At 39.7% G+C, this 22012-nt stretch overlaps 1 protein-coding gene across 7 annotated transcripts in view; it reads left to right on the forward strand.

The window, feature by feature from the left end:
- GDAP2 (ganglioside induced differentiation associated protein 2) overlaps nt 1-20960 on the forward strand; it is a 47972-nt gene extending 27012 nt beyond the window's left edge. For all 7 annotated transcript variants that reach the window (XM_084835277.1, XM_084835273.1, XM_084835274.1 and 4 more), the window contains exons 11-14: nt 12668-12807; nt 13448-13502; nt 14473-14616; nt 20346-20960. In XM_084835277.1, the coding sequence (XP_084691403.1) occupies nt 12668-12807; nt 13448-13502; nt 14473-14616; nt 20346-20390 (384 nt within the window). In that variant the 3' untranslated portion in view covers nt 20391-20960. The remainder of the gene's footprint in view (nt 1-12667; nt 12808-13447; nt 13503-14472; nt 14617-20345) is intronic.
- Nucleotides 20961-22012: the final 1052 nt, after the last annotated feature.

Raw genomic sequence — 22012 nt, forward strand, 5'->3', positions numbered from 1 at the left:
AACAACAGCCCGCTGGCGATACTTGGAATTAACACACCTTTTAATATCTATTTTTGGCCCATCATCTCTTATTGCTTCTGCAAACCCACAAATATTAGAACAATTAATTTCTTTACGACACATTAACAAGGCTATAATTTGTCTATATAAGCAATTACTAGACATCAGTAAGTTTGGTCATTAGAGAGGAGTGGAACAGGGCACTAGAACATCCCATACATGAAAGACATTGGAAGGTTGCCCTTGCCACTGTGTGTCTCTTGATTTGAAATTAAAACTAATAAAACAGAAATTGTTTTTCCATACTTACTGGATCGTCCCTTTAGGAAAAACATGTCCACAGTGGCCCAGTATTGGTGTTGTGGTATGGATTTGGCATCACTCTCCCATATGATGTGGGCATGTCCTGTGGTGGCTCCTTTTTAGATGGAGATATTTTTAGTTTTGTATTAGAAAAATCACTGAAATTTACTGATGTTCATGTGCTTTTGAATTATATTCCTATGCTTTGTGATGTATCAGACGGTCAATGAAAGTAGATTTTGAGAGCACCCAGGGTAGCAAAAAGACTTATACTTCAAAAGTCCAAGGCCACACCATCTACTTTTCAATGGACTGCCCTTTTTATATTTGAATGTGCAGCTTACTACAGATGACAGTCTCCAGGCACATTTTTGGATATTTGGTCATAATACACTGTTATATATGCTTGAGTATCAATGAGAGCTTATATATGTCTTTGAATGTGTTCCAACTTACTCCCAACACCCCAGTCCCCTCTCCCTGTTTTATTTGCATTGTATAAAAAAAGAAAATCTAGCAAATATTAATAACTTAAAAATCCAGATTCATTTATTTCACGCATGTTTACATCACGCTTTTCAACCTTAAAAGGGGTTCCAAAACAGGTAACAGTTAAAATCATCAATTTAAAATACAACAACACATTAAAACAGCAGAACAGCTACACCATTAAAACCTCTTAAAAGCCGTGCTAGCCATATAAAATGCTGTTCACTTAGTACTGAAAGATAACTAAGTCAGCTCCAGGCAAGCTTCTGTGGTATGGGCATTCCAAAAACAGTGTGCCTGGAAGGCCCTGTCTTGGATCACCATCCAACTTACCTCAGAAGACAGGGGACCTACAGAACAAGCAAAGAGGATGATCTCAAGGTCCAGGCAGGTTTGCCTGTGAATCAAGTGGTCCTTTGAGGTCCATGGGTCTTGAGCCATATAGGGCTCTCAAGGTGAAAACAGCACTTTGAACAACAACCAAAGTGGACTGGAAGCCAGCGCAGTTGCTTCATGACCAGCAAGATATGATCTGAATACCTCATCTCAGTCAGGAATTTAATTGTAATACTTCGCATCAACTGAAGCTTCTGAACAGCTTTCAAAAAAAGTCCTGCATATAGAACATCACAGTAATCCAGATAGGATGTTAACAGGCTGTGACACAGTATCACCTTCAATGGCCATGGAAAGAAGTGCTGCTGGAAGATTTTTTTTTTTAAAACAAGCCAATCTTGTCAGTGGTATTGGACAAGATAGATGTTACTCAGATGTTACCACCCAACTTATTGGATCCATCACTGCTGCTTGAGTGTTCTCTCAACAGTTTTGAGAAAAGAAGTGCTCTTGGGTTTCTTCACAACAGCATTGAGAAGAGAACCTAATATAGTATTATCATTGTATCGTCACAGCACTGCATGCAATTTTTATTTCTGTAAAGAGGCTGATAACCCCTCCAGAGAACGTGACTGATTAATCCTGGCTCAGGGTCAACGAGAGGGGCTTAAAAGTTTTACATTGGACATTGGACTATCATTTTTTATTGTTGTGGGAAAGGAATCTCCTAGTGGTGTTTGTGGGGAGGGGCTGGGAAAAATAACTTATTCAGAGCTTTTAGATATTGATTTAATACTGATTTTTAAGTTTTTGTTGGGTTTTTAACTTTTAGTCATTCTAGAAATATTGTTTTACTTCTAATTTTATCATTTTATAATTCAACTTTTAGTTGTTATTGATATTGATAATGTTTTAATATTTTAGAAACATTGTTTTACAGGAAGTTTTATCATTTTACAATTCTAGCTTGACATATAACTTATTTTTAAATGAGAAAATCTAAACGAATCAGTAGTCCTAGAGCTCATGATCTCTTGCCCACCCCCAGAGTAAGATAGTGAGTTCTTTTTCACCACTGGAGAATGCAATAGATTTAAATAGTACTCCCACAAAAAATTGTATTGACATTTTGTGTGATAATGTGCTGACCCTAGCAGCTCCAATTATAGAGGGTAGACACAAAACCACAAATGTATCTTCTGAAAATCATAACTTTGGGAATATGCAACAATTTGGGGATGTCCTTTTAGAAGAACAAACTTTATTAATTGCTAGAACTGTTCAGCATATTTACCATCAATTAAGTCAAATAGGAGACAAACTTGAGAGTTTAATTACATTATTGAAACCTCTTGAAGAACATACAAAAAGTACAACATACCATTCTAAGAAATCTAAAGTATTCAGGAGGGAAGGAGAAGTTAAAATAGATCAACCAAGGGAGATATTTGAAATGGGGAAACCTAAGCAGAAATCCCCAGCAACCTAAGAGCTTACAGTGCAACTTAATATTACAGCCCTCCAAATTGGCTTTGATCATCTTCCCTTATTATGGGAACATTCCATACTGGGGATCAAAGAGGTTGGCAATTGAATATTTAAGCTACCTTGTTGAGATACCCAAATATAAAATAGATCTTGTTGAATCAAGAGGCCTACCTGGTGGAGCTCCTGGAAAGAGGTAATACCTAACCTTTAAAACAACAAAATTCCCAGCCTTAATCTTAAAAAAAATGTATTAAAAATATGGTGTAGTTCCAACACAAATATTTTATGATACTATTAAATACTATTTATGATACTACTTGCTAAATGATAAGAAGCTTATTTCTCTGAATGCTTGTCCTCAGAAAGTTGGCATGAAGTCATTTCCACAGACAGTAAGAAATGCTTTAGGAAATTTAGATTTGGAAGTTTTAATTAATTGGGATATATCAGCTACTATCCCCTCAACCCAAAACTCCTTAAAGTCTTTAGAAAGATTTACCTTAGGGCAGACTAAGGTGTAAGATCATGTGGCTTTACCAACAAACAATTTTACAAAGTCTATAGAGGAAAAGTTGCTGGCCCTTTATGAAGACTTTCCAATGAATAAGCAGAAGGACATTTTGTATAGACTATCAACTTTGGAGAATAAGCATCAAATTTTAGTCGTTAATCAAGATTTGCTGTCTACTAGGCACTCTCCAAGCCATTCAGTCAACATTCAAGACCAGCAGACATCTAAGGAGCTAGTTAATTTGAAGCTGTCAACTGATTTTGCTCCAAAATAATAGCCCTCTGCTTTGTTGCTACCAAAGCAACCAAGCCCTGAAGACTGGCAGGCCTTTAGATATTTACATTTAAATGAATTGGGTTCTCCTGAAACAAATGCTATCCACCCACCTAGCACAGAATTAATGAAGGTTGGAGTGGATTTAGTCACTCAGGATCAAGTAAAGAACCTCTTGTCAGCAGGTCCTAATGCTAGGCAGATACAGGTAGAAATTAACATACTGGCCCCCAAAGAAAACATACATTTAAAAAGGAGGTATTGTATGGGTTCAAATGGGGCAATTGCTTACTCTAGTGATAGACTAGAGTCCATATCTCCAATATAAGGCTTGGCTGTAATTCTATGTTTTTTATGGGATGGTGATGCATTATGAACTGGCAACTTAATCCTTTTATGAGTAGTTTTCTCCCAGGGATTATTTCTGGTATAATTTATAGAGTTTTTGTTGAAAGTGTTATTATAGTGTTATTTATTTCAATTCATTATTGAAATGCGTCTGCATGACTCAACTTCAAGGTGATCTTTACCTCTTTTGGGAAGCACAATAATCCAAGACAGTGTCCAGGTCTCTGGTATTTGACCCCTTTTAAGCACATCATTGAACAGTACGACTAATTTTGGTATTAGAAGTTCTTTAATTTTTTTATAGAATTCCGCAACAAACCCATCGACACTGGGAGCTTTACAATTCTTAGCTTTTTAAAGAGCAGCTTCTATTTCATCTGATGTTATTGGGAAGTTCAAATATTCTCTGTGTTGTTCTGTAAGTGTTTTAAGTTGTGAGTCTTCTAAATATGTCATCTTAGTGACATCAGGATCTGGGTTAGAATACAGTTCTGAATAAAGCTGCACAAATTGATTACTGATCTGTCTAGTCCCCCCAAACCAATGAATTTTGATTGTCTTTAACTGAGCAAATAACATTTCTTAGGTTGTGGCGTTTTAGTTCATATGCTAGGAATTTAGAGCTTCTATCCCCAAATTCATAGTATTTTTGTTTAAGGTAAAGGAGTGATGTCAAAATCTTAACTACTTCAAGGGCTTTAAGTTCTGTTTTTTTTTGGTGAAAGAAGGCAGTAAATTTTTGCCCCACCTGATTTTTTGTGTTTCATTTCCATAAGTTTTATTTCTGACAAAAGTGCTTCTTTTTTCATGATGAAATCTTCTTAATTGCTGCCAATTCACTTATACAGATGCCCCTTATAACAGATTTCATTGCATCCCATATTACTGCACGTGAAAATCCTATGTTCTATTTCAGGTTTAATTCCTGCATTGAGCAGGGGGTTGGACTCGATGGCCTTGTAGGCCCCTTCCAACCCTACTATTCTGTGATTCTATGAATTTTCTCAGCACAGTTGGTTTTGTAGAAGAATAGGATTGAAGCGCCACACATAGGTAGAGGATCAGTCTAAACAAAGGCTTATGGTTAGACTTAAAGCTGAATGATCTGATACCATTTTTTGATAGATCTCTGTGCTTATGATGGAAAAGGCATGGGTTGAAGAAATTAATAGTCTATTCTAGTATATGTTTGATAGCGAGGGGCAAAGTATGTATCATCTCGAGCGCCAATATTTATAAATCACCAAGAATCCATTAATTTAAATATAGCCAAAAGTCACTAAATGATGGGATAGTGGTGGTCTTGCACTTATCCCCAAAGCAAGTTCTGTCCAGAGTTGGATCACTTACTATACTGAAATCCCCGCCCATAATTGTTACACCTTGTTGAAATACCTCTAATTTCTGCAAAGTGTCATGTAAAAAACTATGTTGATTTGAATTTGGTGAGTACAAAGTGGAAAATGTATAATATAAACCTCCTATGGCACCTTTAATAAATGGGTATCTGCCATTGGGGTCTACCATAGTACTTTCTACCAATATAGGAAGGGAGGTTGCAAAAAGAATAGTCATGCTACAGGCTTTTGAAGAGCCCAAGGCAGTAAGGTGTTGCCCAAAATATGTGTGTTTTAATACTATCTTATGTCTCTTAGTTAGATGCATCTCTTGCATCACTTGCAAAAATACGACATTGGGAGAGTGCTTTTTAATTTGAATTAAACTGAATGAATTTCGATTCTAAATTATCGACATCCATCATAGCTTCTAGACTGAATAATTTTATTACCCATTATATTCACCCAAACCAATCTGGATTTATTCCATCTAGGCAATTAGCTAAACCTATTCATGTTGTTGTTCAGTCGTTAAGTCATGTCCGACTCTTCGTGACCCCATGGACCATAGCACGCCAGGCCTTCCTGTCCTCCACTCTCTTCCGGAGTGTGCTCAAGTTCATATTCATTGCATCAGTGATGTTATCTAGCCATCTCATCCTCTGCCGTCCCCTTCTCCTTTTGCCTTCAATCTTTCCCAGCATCAGGGTCTTTTCCAGGGAGCTTTCTCTTCGCATTAGGTGGCCAAAATATTGGAGCTTCAGCTTCAGCATCTGTCCTTCGAATGAGCACTCAGGGTTGATTTCCTTTAGGATGGACTGATCTGACCTCCTTGCAGTCCAGGGGACTCGTAAGAGTCTTCTCCAGCACCACAGTTCGAAAGCATCAATTCTTCGGTGCTCAGCCTTCCTGATAGTCCAGCTCTCACAGCCATACGTTACTATTAGGAAAACCATAGCTTTGATTATACGAACCTTTGTCGGCAAGGTGATGTCTCTGCTTCTTACTATGCTGTCTAGGTTGGCCATAGCTTTCCTCCCAAGGAGCAAGCGTCTTTTAATTTCATGGCTACAGTCACCGTCTGCGGTGATCTTGGAGCCCAAGAAAATAAAATCTGTCACTGCTTCCATTTCTTCCCCTTCTATATGCCAGGAAGTGATGGGGCCAGATGCCATGATCTTAGTTTTTTTAATGTTGAGTTTCAGACCAGCTTTTGCACTCTCCACTTTCACCCTAAACAAGAGGGTCTTTAGATCCTCTTTGCTTTCTGCCATTAGGGTGGTATCATCTGCGTATCTGAGGGTGTTGATAATTCTCCCGGGAATCTTAATTCCAACCTGTGATTCATCCAACCTGGCGTTTCTCATGATGTACTCTGCATATAAGTTAAATAAGCAGGGCGACAATATACAGCCTTGTCGTACTCCTTTACCATATTTGAACCAATCGGTTGTTCCATGTTCGGTTCTTACTGTTGCTTCTTGACCCTCGTACAGGTTTCTCAGGAGACAGGTAAGGTGGTCTGGTACTCCCATCTCTTTAAGAATTTGCCACAGTTTGTTGTGATCCACACAATCAAAGGCTTTAGCGTAGTCAATGAAGCAGAAATAGACGTTTTTCTGGAATTCTCTTGCTTTCTCCATGATCCAGCGAATGTTGGCGATTTGATCTCTAGTTCCTCTGCCTCTTCAAAACCCAGCTTGTACTTCCGGTAGTTCTTAGTTCACATACTGCTGAAGCCTAGCTTGTAGGATTTTGAGCATCACCTTGCTGGCATGTGAAATGAGAGCAATTGTATGGTAGTTTGAACACTCTTTGGCATTGCCCTTCTTTGGAACTGGAATGTAAACTGACCTTTTCCAGTCTTGTTGCCACTGTTGAGTGTTCCAGATTTGTTGGCATATTGAGTGCAGCACTTTAACAGCATCATCTTTTGGGTTTTAAATAGCTCAGCTGGAATATTGTTATCTCCACTAGCTTTGTTGTTAGTAATGCTTGCTAAGGCCCACTTGACTTCACTCTCTAGGATGTCGGGCTCAAGTTCAGTGACCGCACTATCATGGCTATCAGGGACATTAAGATCTTTCCTGTATAGTTCTTCTGTGTATTCTTACCACCTCTTCTTAATCTCATCTGCTTCTGTTAGGTCCCTGCCTTCTTTGTCCTTTATCATGCCCGTCTTTGCACAAAACGTTCCCTTGAGATCTCCGATTTTCTTGAAGAGATCTCTAGTCTTTCCCATTCTATTGTTTTCTTTGATTTCTTTGCATTGTTCATTTAAGAAGGCCTTCTTGTCTCTCCTTGCTATTCTCTGGAACTCTGCATTCAGTTGGATATATCTTCCCCTTTCTCCCTTGCTTTTCGCTTCCCTTCTTTCCTCAGCTACTTGTAAAGCCTCATCAGACAGCTACTTTGCTTTCTTGCATTTCTTTTCCTTTGGGATGGATTGAGTTGCTGCCTCCTGAACAATGTTACGGGCCTCCGTCCATAGTTCCTCAGGCACTCTGTCTATCAGGTCTAATCCCTTAAATCTATTCCTCACCTCCACTGTATATTCATAAGGGATATGATTTAGGTCATACCTGAATGGTTTAGTGGTTTTCCCTACGTTCTTCAATTTAAGCCAAAATTTTGCAATAAGAAGCTCATGATCTGAGCCACAGTCAGCTCCAGGTCTTGTTTTTACTGACTGTATAGAGCTTCTCCATCTTTGGCTGCAAAGTACATAATCAATCTGATTTCGATATTGACCATCTAGTGATGTCCATGTGTAGAGTCACCTCCTGTGCTGTTGGAAAGAGTGTTTGCTATGATCAGCGTGTTCTCTTGGCAAAACTCTATTAGCCTTTGTTCTGCTTCATTTTGTACACCAAGGCCATGCTTGCCTGTTATCCCGGTGATTTCTTGACTTCCTACTTTAGCATTCCAATCCCCTATGATGAAAAGGGCATCTTTTTTTGGTGTTAGTTCTAGAAGGTGTTGTAGGTCTTCATAGAACCGATCAACCTCAGTTTCTTCGGCCTCAGTGGCTGTGGCATAGACTTGAATTACTGTGATGTTGAATGGTTTGCTTTGGATTCGTACTGAGATCATTCTATCGTTTTTGAGATTGTACCCCAGTACTGCTTTTCCCACCCTTTTGTTGACTACGAGTGCTACTCCATTTCTTCTAAGGGATTCTTGCCCACAGTAGTAGATATAATTGTCACCTGAATTAAATTCGCCCATGCCTGTCCATTTTAGTTCGCTGATTCCCAAGATGTCCATGTTCAGTCTTGCCATCTCATGTTTGACCACCTCCAGCTTACCTTGATTCATTGATCTGACATTCCAGGTTCCTAAACAATATTGTTCTTTACAGCATCGGATTTTCTTTTCACCACCAGACACATCCTCAGCTGAGTGTCCTTTCGGCTTTGGCCCAGCTGCTTCACTCTTTCTGGCGCTACTTGGAAATTCCCTCTGCTCTTCCCCGGTAGTATATTGGACACCTTCCGACCTGAGGGGCTCATCTTCCGGTGTCATATCTTTTAGCCTTGTGATACGTTCCATGGGGTTTTCTTGGCAAGAATAGTGGAGCGGGTTGCCATTTCCTTCTCCAGTGGACCACATTTTGTCAGAACTCTCCACCATGACCTGTCCGTCTTGGGTGGCCCTGCACAGCATAGCTTATGGCTTCACTGAGTTACACAAGCCCCTTTGCCACAACAAGGCAGTGATCCATGAAGGGGAATCCTATTCATAGAGTTCTGAATATTATTCATCATTATAAAAATTGTAAGACACCTGTAGCCATTCTTTCCCTAGAAGCCCATAAGGCTTTTGATAATTTAAATTGGCCCTTTCTGTGTTGGAGAAAATGAACATGGGTAAGCTTTTTATACAACTGATTCAAAGATTGTACAAAAATTCTCAAGTTTTGCTTAGAATCAGTGCTCAGAATTAATAAAGGTACTAAACAAGGATGCCCACTATCCAATTTTATTTGTCCTTGCGTTAGAACCTTTCACTAATAGGATACATAATAATGTAACTATTAGTGGTGCTATAATTCAGGATACAAATCATAAAATCAGTTTGTTTGCTGATGACATTGCCTTATTTATAACTAAACCATCAACAGAGGCCTCAGAAATCATGAAAGAACTAAGCTCATACGGAGCATTTGCTGGATTAAAAATTAATTTTAGTAAATTTGAGGCACTCTGTATAGGCATGTCTAAACAAGAGGAAGAACAATTACGTAATTACACGGGCCTAAAGACACAAATTGAGATGCTCAAATATTTAGGAATCTTTATTCCTAAAGATTTAAACAAACTTAAAAAGTTGAAATACCATGAGGCTATGTATAATGTAAGTGTCAGGGTTAATTCTTAGCCTATGGAGACAATTAGCAGTTCAGATGGGGAACAGCCAGAACCAGGGGAGTTCAGATATGGATAAGTGTGCTTCTCAGGATGCTAGCACCCAGATGGCTGGGCCTGAAGCCCCCACCCCTTCCATGAGAATCCAGGAGGAGGAGAGTGCGGGGTGTGACCTGAGGGATGCTAGACTGCGGAGCAGAGCGAAGTGGGAAAAGTTAGAGGCAGAGCTCAGACAGTCAACCCGGTTGGCGATGCGTGAGGGTCGACATAGGGGAGCATCACTGGAAGGGAGGGGTTTCTCTCCCTAAGTTATTCTAGCCAGCAAGTCCCTGTTCAAATTGCTGGCAACATCATAGCTCCCATTTGGATTCCCTGCTGTTATTCCTTTGTAGCCTGAGAGTCTTCCAGGATTTGCATCTGTAATGAACCTGTTGATAGTGAATTAAAGGCATAAGACTGAAGCCTCTCTTCTTGTGTGTGTGCATGACGAAGGTGGGGGCCAAGGGAACATGACAGTAAGACAAGATTTGCGACAGTGGTCTAAACTTAACTTGTCTTAGTTAGGGAGAATAGCTGCCATTAAAATGACAGCTCTCCCTAAAATAGCATTTTTATTCCAAACACTACCAATTGAATTACCACAGAACTATCTCCTTAAATGGCAAAAAATGTTTAATTCATATATCTTCAAAGGAAAAAAGCCAAGAGTCGCCAGAAGTATCATATATCAAAAGCCTGCGTCAGGTGGGCCTGGTGTTCCCGATATTATTAAATATTATGATGCATTTTAATTACACCAATGCCTTTCATTATTATATATCAATATCTGATATTATATCAGATTCTGATATAGCCTAGATGGAAATAGAACATCCTGGAGATAACCTCTTCAAGTATTTTATTTTGTCCAATACTAATAGAATTATAGCCGCATTAAATAACACTTTTTTTGAAATTTACCCTACAAATTTAGAATAAAATCTAATGCCCCAAATCTCTTCTCTCACACCTTTTTTAATTCATCCCTGATTTTCTTATCCTGATAAAAGAGCACAATACACTGGTTGGGAAGACAGCAGTTTACACAGGATGTTGGATTTCTTCCCAAAGGGCAACTTTTTAACAGGATAACAAATTAAAGACAGAATTCCGAACACCCCTAATTTGTGGTTTCAAATCCACCACATACTACACCTTCTAAATGTACCATCAGTCAAGCAGCAGGCTATAAGGCCACTCACACAATTTGAAAAGTATTTAGTTAATTATACTCTGGGCTCTAAGGGAATAGTTTCACAACTTTATAAATACCTTCTCGATATTGTTAATTATAACATAAGAGGTTTAAAGATAGCCTGGGATCAAGATCTAGAATATGAAATAAATGTCCAAAAATGGCAAAGAATTTGGTTTGCCCACCCACTGAAATGAATTTCAGCCCATACTGGAGAGAGTTCAATCAAGGTGATTTATAGATGGCATCTCGCCCCAGTGAAGTTCTCAAGAATAAACAAAAGTAAATCTTGATTGTTGGAAAGGGTGTGGAGCCATTGGTACATATCTTCACCATTGGTGGACTTGTCCATTCGCTCAAATCTTTTGGGATGAGATTGAAAGTGAAATCAACAAAATTACTAATCAGTCAATTGGCCTTGACCCAGGTCTTGTCTTTCTTAATCTATATAACAAATTTAATACTAATAATTTGCAAAAAGATTTAAATGCTTTCTTTTTTTGCTGGCTGCGAGACAAGTTTTTGCTAAAAACTGGAAATGTGATAGGCTTCCTAATCTGAATGACTGGTATGGGAGAGTGTGGAATTTGGCATTATTGGAGAAATTGACTCATCAAATTAGGTGTTCAAGAGATCAATCAGACATGGACACATTTAAACACACATGGTCATCATTCATTAATGTTATTGATCAAGAAGGTGATGGATTTTAGTCTGCTTCAGCAACTCATGGTGACATATGGACAGGTAGACTCAGCTCTATAAGATCTGGACAGTAAGACTCTTTATCTTCATGTGGTTCCCTGCCTTGAGATTTTTTCTTTTAGGAAATGGATTTTTATTCTCTTGGCATTATGTGTTTATCTTGGTTTATGTGTTTATATGCTATGTGTTTGCTTGTTCACTTAACCAGTTGTATATTTGTTGTTTTAAAGTTTTGAGTAAATTTGTACCATCTCTCTATATATTAATACAATTTAAATTAATTTTTTTAAAAAGATGCCAGGAGATTTGTGTGCCTCATGTATGGTATCCTAGATGTCAAAACCATTCCTTATGCCAGGCTACAACTATTTACCAAGGGCAAGAGGATATGCTAAATCCTATAAAAGATGCTCTTGAGCTCAAAAGTTGTACATGCTAGTCATTAAGCAACATTCTGGCTGCAAGTAAAACATTAAAAGTTAAAACATTAAAAAATGTTTTAACTCTTTTAACCTGATGTTTTATTCTTTTATCGTGTTGTTCGCCACTCCAAAATCTTCTGATGATGTACACATCAGAATACACATATTCTGATGTGTATATAAATAAATAAACAGATAAATAAATCAGATGCTTATAGATGATGTTACTCCTGAAAGAACTACTGAAAGAAGAATGCCTGGAAGAAGGGATCTGGTGTTTTTTGATAGTTAGGCCAAAGTTACTTCCTGTGCCTACTGCCCGTTTGGAACTAGTGATATTTGGGTGCAAAATAAAATGCAGCACAAAAAGTTCCACTGGTTTCAAAAACAATTTGAAAAGTACTGCTGCCTGCTGCTGTGATGTTACTTAAAACTTCCTTGTACTCTTCATACAAGCGATAAGCAAATGATGTGTTATTTTGTTAACCTTTTACCTTCATATTATTGAACATGATTGTACACAAGCCATATTTCTGTTTGTACATTTGTGTTTATGTGCTCTTTACAGAATGTGCTTTTCATCTTGTACCTGCTTCAAGGGGTATGACTGTGTCTCCTATTTGCGGGCATAACTTTGTAAATAATAATCCAATTTGGATATTCCATGCATCAAATTATAGGGGAGGCACTCCCAGAAACCCCTGCCAGCATGGCCAATGATCAGGAATGCTAGGAATTGTCTAAAACATCTGGAGGGCACGAGGTTGGGGAAGGTTATTCTAGAGTAATACAAGGAAGCTGCAATTTGCTGCTGAAACAATAAATCTGACTTTTGTGACTTTTCTCTATCTCAGGCTCTCTTGTACTTTATCCATGTGATGGATCACATTGTAGTGAAGGAATATGTCATTGTATATTTCCATACGCTCACTAATGTCTACAATCATTTAGACTCGGATTTCCTGAAAAAAATTTCTGACATTGTTGATGTCAAGTAAGTATTCTTCAGCATATGTTCAAATGTTCTCTCTTTGTTTCCTTTCTGAACCCAAAAGCACCACAAATATATTTTTTCTTTAGAAAAAAAGGGTGGAGGGAGACATGGTGCTTAATGAGTACCAAACCAGGATGTTTGGTGACTCCCTGTGAAAATCAATGTAGAATTCTTTGCACTACTAGAAGTCTAGTTTCAGAAGATGTCAATTTAGTCATATGTGAAACTTTCACATAGCACCTTTGGCTGCTAGAATAAACCACCTGGATTTATACAGAAGACATGCTGGATGACGTTAACAGTCTTGAGACTTTACGTTTCATTGTTTGCATAGAACACAGGTGGACAACTTGTAGCCCTCCAGATGTTTTGGCTTAAAATCCTTTTACCAGTGGTAAGGGATGATGGGAGTTGTAGGCCAAAACATTTGGAGGGCTGCAAGTCACCCATCCCTAGTGTAGGGCTTTACCAAAGAGAAATAATTCAGGACAATGTTGTACCTGCTTTATGTTAGGTCTTTGAACAAGTGTCCTTGTTGATGTGGTGCACAATTTTCTGTCCAAGATTGCTTAGAACTTGTGTGATTCTGCAAATGTTTGTTTGAAACTCGAGAATCTTGTTACTCTTGTCATTAACCCAGGTACAAAAGAAATCTGAAGGCCTTGTACTTTGTCCATCCAACATTTCGCTCAAAGGTGAATGTGCCATTTTAAAGTGGAAAATATATCTTTGGGGTGCAGTAATGAATGTGTGGGATTCTAAAATATTGGGCAGTATTACTTACGTAGATTATGGTTTTGTACTAACCCTGGTGCATGTCCCAGACATGTGGGCTAGGTAGCTGGGTGACTCTCTGAAACAGCTCCTTGGTAAGTAGCTTCTCATCTAAGCCTTTTAGATATCCTCTGTTTAGTACTCTTTCACCTGGGTAACTTGACTGTGCCGTTGCTTGGAGGCTGGGTGTAAAAATTGTTGTGCAATTTATGTTGGCTTAGAGTTTTTTGTAGAACAAAATGTTCATTCAAATATCTCCTAAAAACCCACCTTTCCTGGGAGGCTTTTGGCTTAACTGCTTACATCCTCATTCCCAACTATAACCTAAGTACAATAGCTACATTCCCTGACATTCATCTTTTGCCGCTCTTCTCTTCTACCCATTTTTCCAGTTGTCTGTTTTAGGTTGCCTTGCAGAGAAAGACCTGTCTGGTTTTGCCTACAAAACTCTTAAGACACAATGTATACTGATAATGCTTGCGGCATGAGCCATAACTTAAGTACCAGCGTGAGTTGGGATGACATGAACCAGCAGTGTTGACTCAGAGTGGGTATGGCAAAGGTTAATGCACGCGCGCACACACACGAGAATTATGGTAACAATTAAATGAAATGTGTTTTGTATGAGACCATAGAAATACTGCATAATTCTTGAAATAATGAGACTACAAAGCAGTAAAAGCTTTGGCCATGCGTGTAGTAGCCTGAGAGAAAACTATATAATATTGCTAAACTAGCAATCTAAATTTTGTGTGTGCATTTACCTTTGTCAGCTTAAATGCTGAATGAATTACTGGATTGTTTGACTGTCATCTGGACAAATGCTTGCAATCCAGCTATTTGCAAATGTTTATTCCACAGCAGCATTAATTTTCCATTCCTGTCCATTAGGTTTCAACATGGTTTTTCACAACCTTTACTGTTTCTGGTCTAAAGGACAAAGTCCACCACGTGGAAAGCCTTCAGCAGCTGTTCACAGCCATTCCCCCTGAACAGATTGACTTCCCCCCATTTGTTCTTGAATATGATACCAGGGTAGGTGGCTTGTGAGCTGAATATTTCCGTTTCTAGTCTGTATATAAGAAACTTTATAAAGCAGACTGAATAACAACTTTCCTTCCCCCTGCTTGAAAAGATGTCTGAGGGAAATAGCCAATACTTTGAAGCTACTTTAGACAGGTTATGTTTGTAAAAGAGTTAGATATAGAAATATTTTCTTTTACAAAAGAGACTTTGCCCATATTGTTTCAGTAAAACTACACTACCTAAACTGCACGTTGTCATGGTTCATATGCAGTTTTCCAAGGAGTCATGCATGAACAGCTAATGTGTAGTATTTTGAGCTGAGAGGCATACACATCATGACGCCAATATTATAATGTGGAGCACTGAAAGTTTGTAGTTCTTCAGTCATCTTGAATTAACTCTTCATGTTCAATGAGAAATACATGGGGAGGGGGGAGAAGAACTTGTGATTAGATATGAAGCAGATAATTTATTTTATTTATTTTTTAACTGTCAGTTAATACATATTCCCATTGTACAGTCATTCACAATATTATCCCAGTCAGTTCATAACTGCTTATTTGCCTCATGACTTTATATAACCTTTCCCTCTTTACAATATTCTTAACACTTAATAGGGTTGCACCTTATCCTGTACTTTATTATTCCAAAACATAACAAAAATAGACCACTTTTCAATAAAACTTTTATTTCCCTGTCTACCCTCTCTGTTTCTAATAATACTTGTGGGTTTCAGCATAAATATAAGTTCTCAGACCCTTATCCATTCTCTGATACACAAGGTAACTTTTTGCTCCCATTTATAACTGATTGCAATTATTGCAGCCATTAGTAAATTAATTATTTTCTGATCTTCTTGAGGCGCTTCATTCTTCATATATCCAAAAAGAATAATGGATGGGTCATAATCAGGTTATATCCTGTCATTTCATTGATGTTTTCTAACATCTTTTCCCCAAAAGATATTAATATTTGGACAGTGCCAGAAGATATGTGGTATATCTGCCCTTGCACATCTGTACCTCCAGCATGTATCATCTGTACCTTGATAGCAGTTAAATACCATCTTAAGATGAGTTTATAGAAGCTCTCCTTTAAATTTAACCATAGGGTTTCTGAAGGAATGTTCTCCCAAATCCATTTCCAGAAAATCTCTTGGCCTAAATCTCTTACCCTTTTTTTTGCTGATATGAGTTATATTGTTGATTTTGTTCCATTAATAATTTATAAACTTTCCCTAATAAATCCTTTGCTTGTTTAGCTGATACTAATTTCTCAAATGTCTTAGAGATCCATATTTAGTTATTAATGAGCTAACAAGATGCCTGACCTAAAAATATTGAAAATAAGGTAGTTTCTATCCACCCATCAAGACAAATATCATTGTAGATTTTTATTATTCCATTTTGTGCCATATCCCCAATTCCTTGATACCCCTTTCTTCCTATGCCTGAGTGTTACCCATAAATGTTCTGTCCTGTAACTTTGTTATAAAATTTTTATTTTATTTTTAAAACACACTCCCTATTCTGTAAAATATTTCCAGGTGGTATACAAGATTGAAAACATAATATAAAAACTTAAATATACAATATAATTAAAACATACTAAACATAATGAGCTGCTATCAGAAAACAAACAGAAAATGAAAATGAGAGGCATCAAAAGTCAAAGTGAATAAAAAAAAAGTATTCAGCATGTGTCTGACCTGCATCAGAGTTGACTTGTGTTTATTTCTGGGGGGATGGTATTCCAGAGTAGGCACATCTACAGAAAAGGACCTCTTCCTGGTTGCTGCCAGATGGACATGTGCAGGAAATGGCACAACCAGGAGGGCCCCTAATTATTGCAGCAGCTGGGCAGGTCTATATGGAAGAAGGTTTTCCCTCAGTTAACTTGACCCCAAGTTGTTTAGGACCTTATGGGTTAATATCAAAACCTTAAACTTGGCCTGGTAGCAAATTGGCAACCAGTTCAGTTCTTTCAACAGTGGTGTTACATGGCAGCTGCTAAATGCATCACATAATCTCACCACTGCATTCTACACCAGTTGCAGCTTCCAGACCATGCATAAGGGCAGCCTCACATAAAGCATGTCACCGTAGTGGAGATATGACGTTACCAATGCCTGGGTCACTGTGGCTAAGCTATTCCTATCCAGGAACAGCCATAGTTGATGCACCAGCCAGAGCTGGTAAAAGGCACTCATTGTCACTGCAGCGAGTTGCAGCTCCAGAGACAACTATGGTTGTCCCCGCAAAAACTATGTACCTGCTCCTTCAGAGGGACAATGACCCTGTCTATAACAAGCAAGCTGCTTAAGTCCTGGACCTAGGAACCACCTACCCACAGGACTTCAGTCTTACCAGTCTCTGTTTGTTGGACCTGCACAACCTCAGCTGATTCAGATGTAACATAGAAATAGAGCTGAGTGTTATCAGCATACCATGTTCCAAATCTCTGAATAACCACTCCCAACAGCTTTGCCTAGATGTTGAAGAGCACTGGGGACAAGATAGTACCTTGTGGCACTCCCTGGTACAAGTCTCAGGGGGCCAAACAATAATCACCCAGTGGTCCTGCAGCTGTTCCTGCAAGTAAGAGCAGAACCACCGTAAAACAGTGCCTCCTACCTCCAATTTATGGAGACAGTTCAGTAGGATACCCTGGTCAATGGTATCAAAAGCTGCTGAGAGATCAAGCAAGAGTAATAGGGTTGCAGTCCCCCCCCTCCTGATAAAGGTCATCCATCAGGGTGACCAAGGCCAATGCAATACTAAAACCAGATCTGAACCCAGATTAAAATGAGTCTAGAAAATTTCTTTTCTCCAAGAGTGCGTGGAGCTAGAACACCACTGCTCTCTCAAGTACCTTCCCCAAGAAGGGGTATTAGCAACGGGGCAATAGTTGTCCAATATTTCTGGGTCCCAACTGGGCTTCTTCAAGGGCAGCTTAACAATTGCTTCTTTAAGGGTGGTCAGCACTTCCCTATGTGCAACAACACTGGACCCACGGCAACTGAAAACAGTATAGTGTACTGGTCACCCCACTTGAGTCTATCTGAAGTCAGCATGAAGATGAGCGATTGTGTCCTTAAAATGGTCAGCAAACTTATCTCAGTGGACTGTTGAGGGCTTGAGTACCCCAGTCACTGGGACAGATGTTAACAATCCCTGAACCACTCAACACAACTCCACTGGGTGGTTGCCTGAAAATGCAGTAGAATCAGCAAAGTAAGGTTATGTGCCCTGCTGCAAGTTCGATCACTTGCGTGGCAAGTTTGCCAATTCCATTCTAACCATTGTCTGGCTTGTTTCATCGCCAATAGTTTCCCTGAATACCAGCGGGTAGTACAGGTCTCTACAGGATCACCAGTTCTGTCTATGCCAATTCCGTTCTAACCATTGTCTGGCTTGTTTCATCGCCAATAGTTTCCCTGAATACCAGCGGGTAGTACAGGTCTCTACAGGATCACCAGTTCTGTCTACTGGGAAAGCCCTCCAGGGCATTCAAAAATCCATCAGATTCCATAAGTCTTCGGAGGCAGACCATCCTAAGTGATCCCACACCCGTGCATAGGGGGAATTGATGCCATAAGCCTAAATCTCACCAGGAAATGGTCTGACTGTGACAATGGGGTCACTTGGATCCCTCCTATCTTCAGACCATCCCTCTCAGACCCAGGGGCAAAAGCCAAGTTGAGGGTATGTCCTGCCCTATGTGTGGGCCCAATGACAAACGGTCATGGAGACTGTGAAGTCCAGAGCAAATCCAACAGCAAATTCAGCATGGATGTTGAAGTCCCCCAGGATCACAGTCCTGAGGTCCTGCACCACCACTTTTGAGAATGCTTGCCTCAGCCAGCTCAGGGAGGCTGTAGTGTAGCAGATTGGGTGGTATATTAGCAGCATCGCTGGTCTGTCTATGGCCCAACACTAGGTGCAGGCCCTCAAACCCTAATTCTAGGTGGAGGAGACTTCTTGGGAGGATGATAGGATCTTTGTGGACCATGGTTACTTCCCTCCCTGAACCTTCAGCATGTACTGATGCTGCACTGAATACCTAGGTGGGCACAGATGGGTAAGGTCAACTTCTCCTCACTTGCTAACCCAGGTCTCGGTGATGCATGCCAGGTCAGCTCCCTTATCCACAATGAAATCATGGATGAGTGAGGTCTTATTATGAACTGACTTGGTTTTCAACAGCAGCAACATCAGGCTGGAGGGCACAGTAGTAGAGCTGTCAGAATCCTGAGAGATGGTTGAAGGACCAGAAAGTAGGGACAGGCTGCAGACACCTGTCCCTCCCTCCCTCCACGCAATGACCCACCCTCTTGCCAATGCCATATTTCCCTTGGCCCATGACCACTGTTATAGGGATGTCCCTCTCAACATCCCACCAATCCGCATGATTCTTAACCAGAAACACACTCTACACTCAGTCCACTCACGCAACCTCAAAAAATCCACCCACATGCAATCACCCATTTTGCCCTTTTCCACTAAACTCGACACATCCACTCACCTCATGTAACCATTCATACTCACCACACCATTATTCATCTACCTACCCATTCACTTTATTCCTTCAATGACAACAACCTGCCAGGAATCACTCAAGATCAGTGTTAATAAAACACCAGCCAAGCCAACAAGATACTGAAGAGGTATTTTCCATAGGGAGGGTGGGTCACAGAGCCAGAACCCCTAAGAGCACAGCCTCACCCCTACCTCATGCCTTGTGATATAAAGTATACCTCCTCTAAAGGTCTGGCTTGTTCTGTCATCAGATTTTATTTTTTAAAAATGTACACCTAAAAGAACTCTTTTCCTTCAAATATCCCTAAACTAAGTTCTTGGACACCCTTGCCCGCAGCACAATTATTGGGTGTCTCATGATTTTCTGAAATCCCACCATATACTTTGTTGTCTATTTGTGTGTTTATAAATGCAGATAGCTGTCTGCTCTGAAAAGCACAGACGTATTCAGAACATGTCTTGCTTATTTGTATTGGTGTAGTTAAATGCAGGCAGAGGAAGTATCTTACCAGCATCCCCTTTGGCAGGTTCTTACAAAAATGAGAGAAATGCTGAGTTCCAAGCAAAGGGAGATAAGTAGCTGGCATTTACTTAAAAACAGTCTGCAAGCCAACTGCCCTTGGTGTCTCCCCAGTGTACTCTGGCCGCATTTCATCTATCCAGTCAGGTCACCTTTCTGTAACTTCCAGTGGCAAGGCCTGAGTAAGAAGCGGTTTTTCTCACAAGTGTCTAGCCAGCATGTGTGCACTCTGCGCAGATCCTTTTTCCTATTGGTTTTCCTGGGGCAGCAGGGACAATTCCTGTAGCAGCTGTAGGCTCCCTACAGTGGAATAAGACTGTCTCAAGCCTGAGTGTAGAAGCTGTAGTAGTTGTGGTTATCAAGGTGATTTTTGTAAGAAGCCACTCAATATGGCAGATGCCATCTGAAGGTACAGCATACGCAGGCCTGTCCCATAGTAGTTTAGCTGTCCCAGTTCACCAGTCCACATTGGGGTAAGGGCCCAGCATCCCAGGGAATAGGGATTCTTTCCCACCACTGGAAAGTCACTCCAACCAGTATCCTGTAATTGGATTAAGCAGGTAGGGGTTAAAGTGGTTCGGGAGAAGCTGTTCACGCAGCAAGATTTAGGAAGTGACTTTTTGGTCTTATTGTACCAAATTTATTGTTCGCTGCATCAATTATTCTTTCTCTCATTGCAGGAAAATGGAACATACTATTCTTATCCTTCTTCTCCAGACCTCTGACTCTGCAGCTCTGCTATTTCTGGCTTTCCAACACCTTATGACATGCTGCTTGCCAATACCATACATATCAAGCTGACCCAATTTATTTACAGAGATCAGAGAAAGGGTTTTCCTCCCCACCTCTGTTATTTTTTTACAATGAGATATTTGCAAAGACACAATCAGAAAACTAAATCACAGTGAACTTTTTCAGATCTATCCAGTAGAAAAGATGATTTATGGACATGGGAGTAGAATTTTTTCTGGATAGCATGACCCCCCCCCCCTTTTAATACCATGTTCCCAAGAGATCAGTGGAACAGGGTGTTTTTTTTGCTTTGTTGTGGAAAAAGACACAGTATCTGTTTAACAGTGTTCTATGATGTTTGCATACTAAATCCATCATTAGTACCTGTGGAAATGTCTGCAGGCTGGGCAAAGCACTGTCACAAATCCTAAAGCTACCACAAAGTTCAGCATCATAAATGCTAGATGGCTGGGAATCGGATCATCTGTCTCTTTTGCTGGATTATGTGGGATGTAAAGGTGCTGCTCTTGCTTCCTTACTAAATAAAGCTGAAGGACATATCAGTGGTGTTTCCTGTAGTTCCTAGTACTTTTTGCACTCATCTATGAAAGAACAAAATATGTGGATACTGTTGATTGCCAGCTGGACTGCATGCCACGACTCTTAATTATTAAAAGCTGTATCATTGCATGGAGAAAATCAATAATGCAACTGCATTTTGAAATGAATAAAATTATTCGTATCTGCCTTCTAGAATGAGCCTGTAACATCTCTTGAAGAGATGTTAGGGCTTTCACAGTTGCTTAATCTGTTTTTCCTTTGCTTTCCAAGTGGTGAATCCAATGGTGCTCTTAAGACCTTCCTGGGAGGGTGCTTTGCATGAGAGACTGGCTGAAAAATGCAGTTGGGTGGGGTAAATGTTCACACAAGAGCAAAGAAATGGTCTTGGTAGAAAGGAAAGTAGTGAGGTGACCATGGTTGAATTTCACATTTAAAGAAACAATCACACTTTTAGCTACTAGTCTCTCCTCTTTTCGATTTGAAAATTGGATAATCTAATAAGATATATAAGAACATAATCACAATCTGATATGTAACAGATGAAATTGCTGCAGGAGCTGTTCCTGCATAGTCCTATTTACATAGAAGTGAAGATAGGATAGTTATGTTCTCTTAAGGCAAGGGTGGGCAACTGGTCGCCCTCCAGCTATTTTAGCCTACAACTCCTATCAGCCCTAGTCAATATAGCCAGTGGTGTGGAGTAATGGGAGTGATAAGCCAAAACATCTGGAGGGCTACCAGTTCCCCACCACTGTTAAGGTAACAGGTGAATGCCACAGACTTGTGTCTTGTGCATGGTTAAGGTGTGAGTGAACAGTAGCTGATTCCATTTCTATGCAGACATGTTCAGAGAAACTGCTGTTCTGATCCACATTGCTGGCAGGAGGAAAATCAATTAAATACATACTCATGTTACTTGTTAAACCAGAAGACAAATGCAGCTAGTTCCTTGTATATTTTTAAAAATCTCTAAGATGCCTTAGGTGTGAGAAGTTCTGAATGTATTTCACTGCTGGATGTATAGAAACTGAGGCAGGCCAGTCTGCAATGCTTC

This window comes from Heloderma suspectum, chromosome 2, assembly GCF_057233095.1.
Source record: "Heloderma suspectum isolate Gila_16-S chromosome 2, 16-S_ref, whole genome shotgun sequence".
In the NCBI taxonomy this organism is placed as follows: Eukaryota; Metazoa; Chordata; class Lepidosauria; order Squamata; family Helodermatidae; genus Heloderma; species Heloderma suspectum.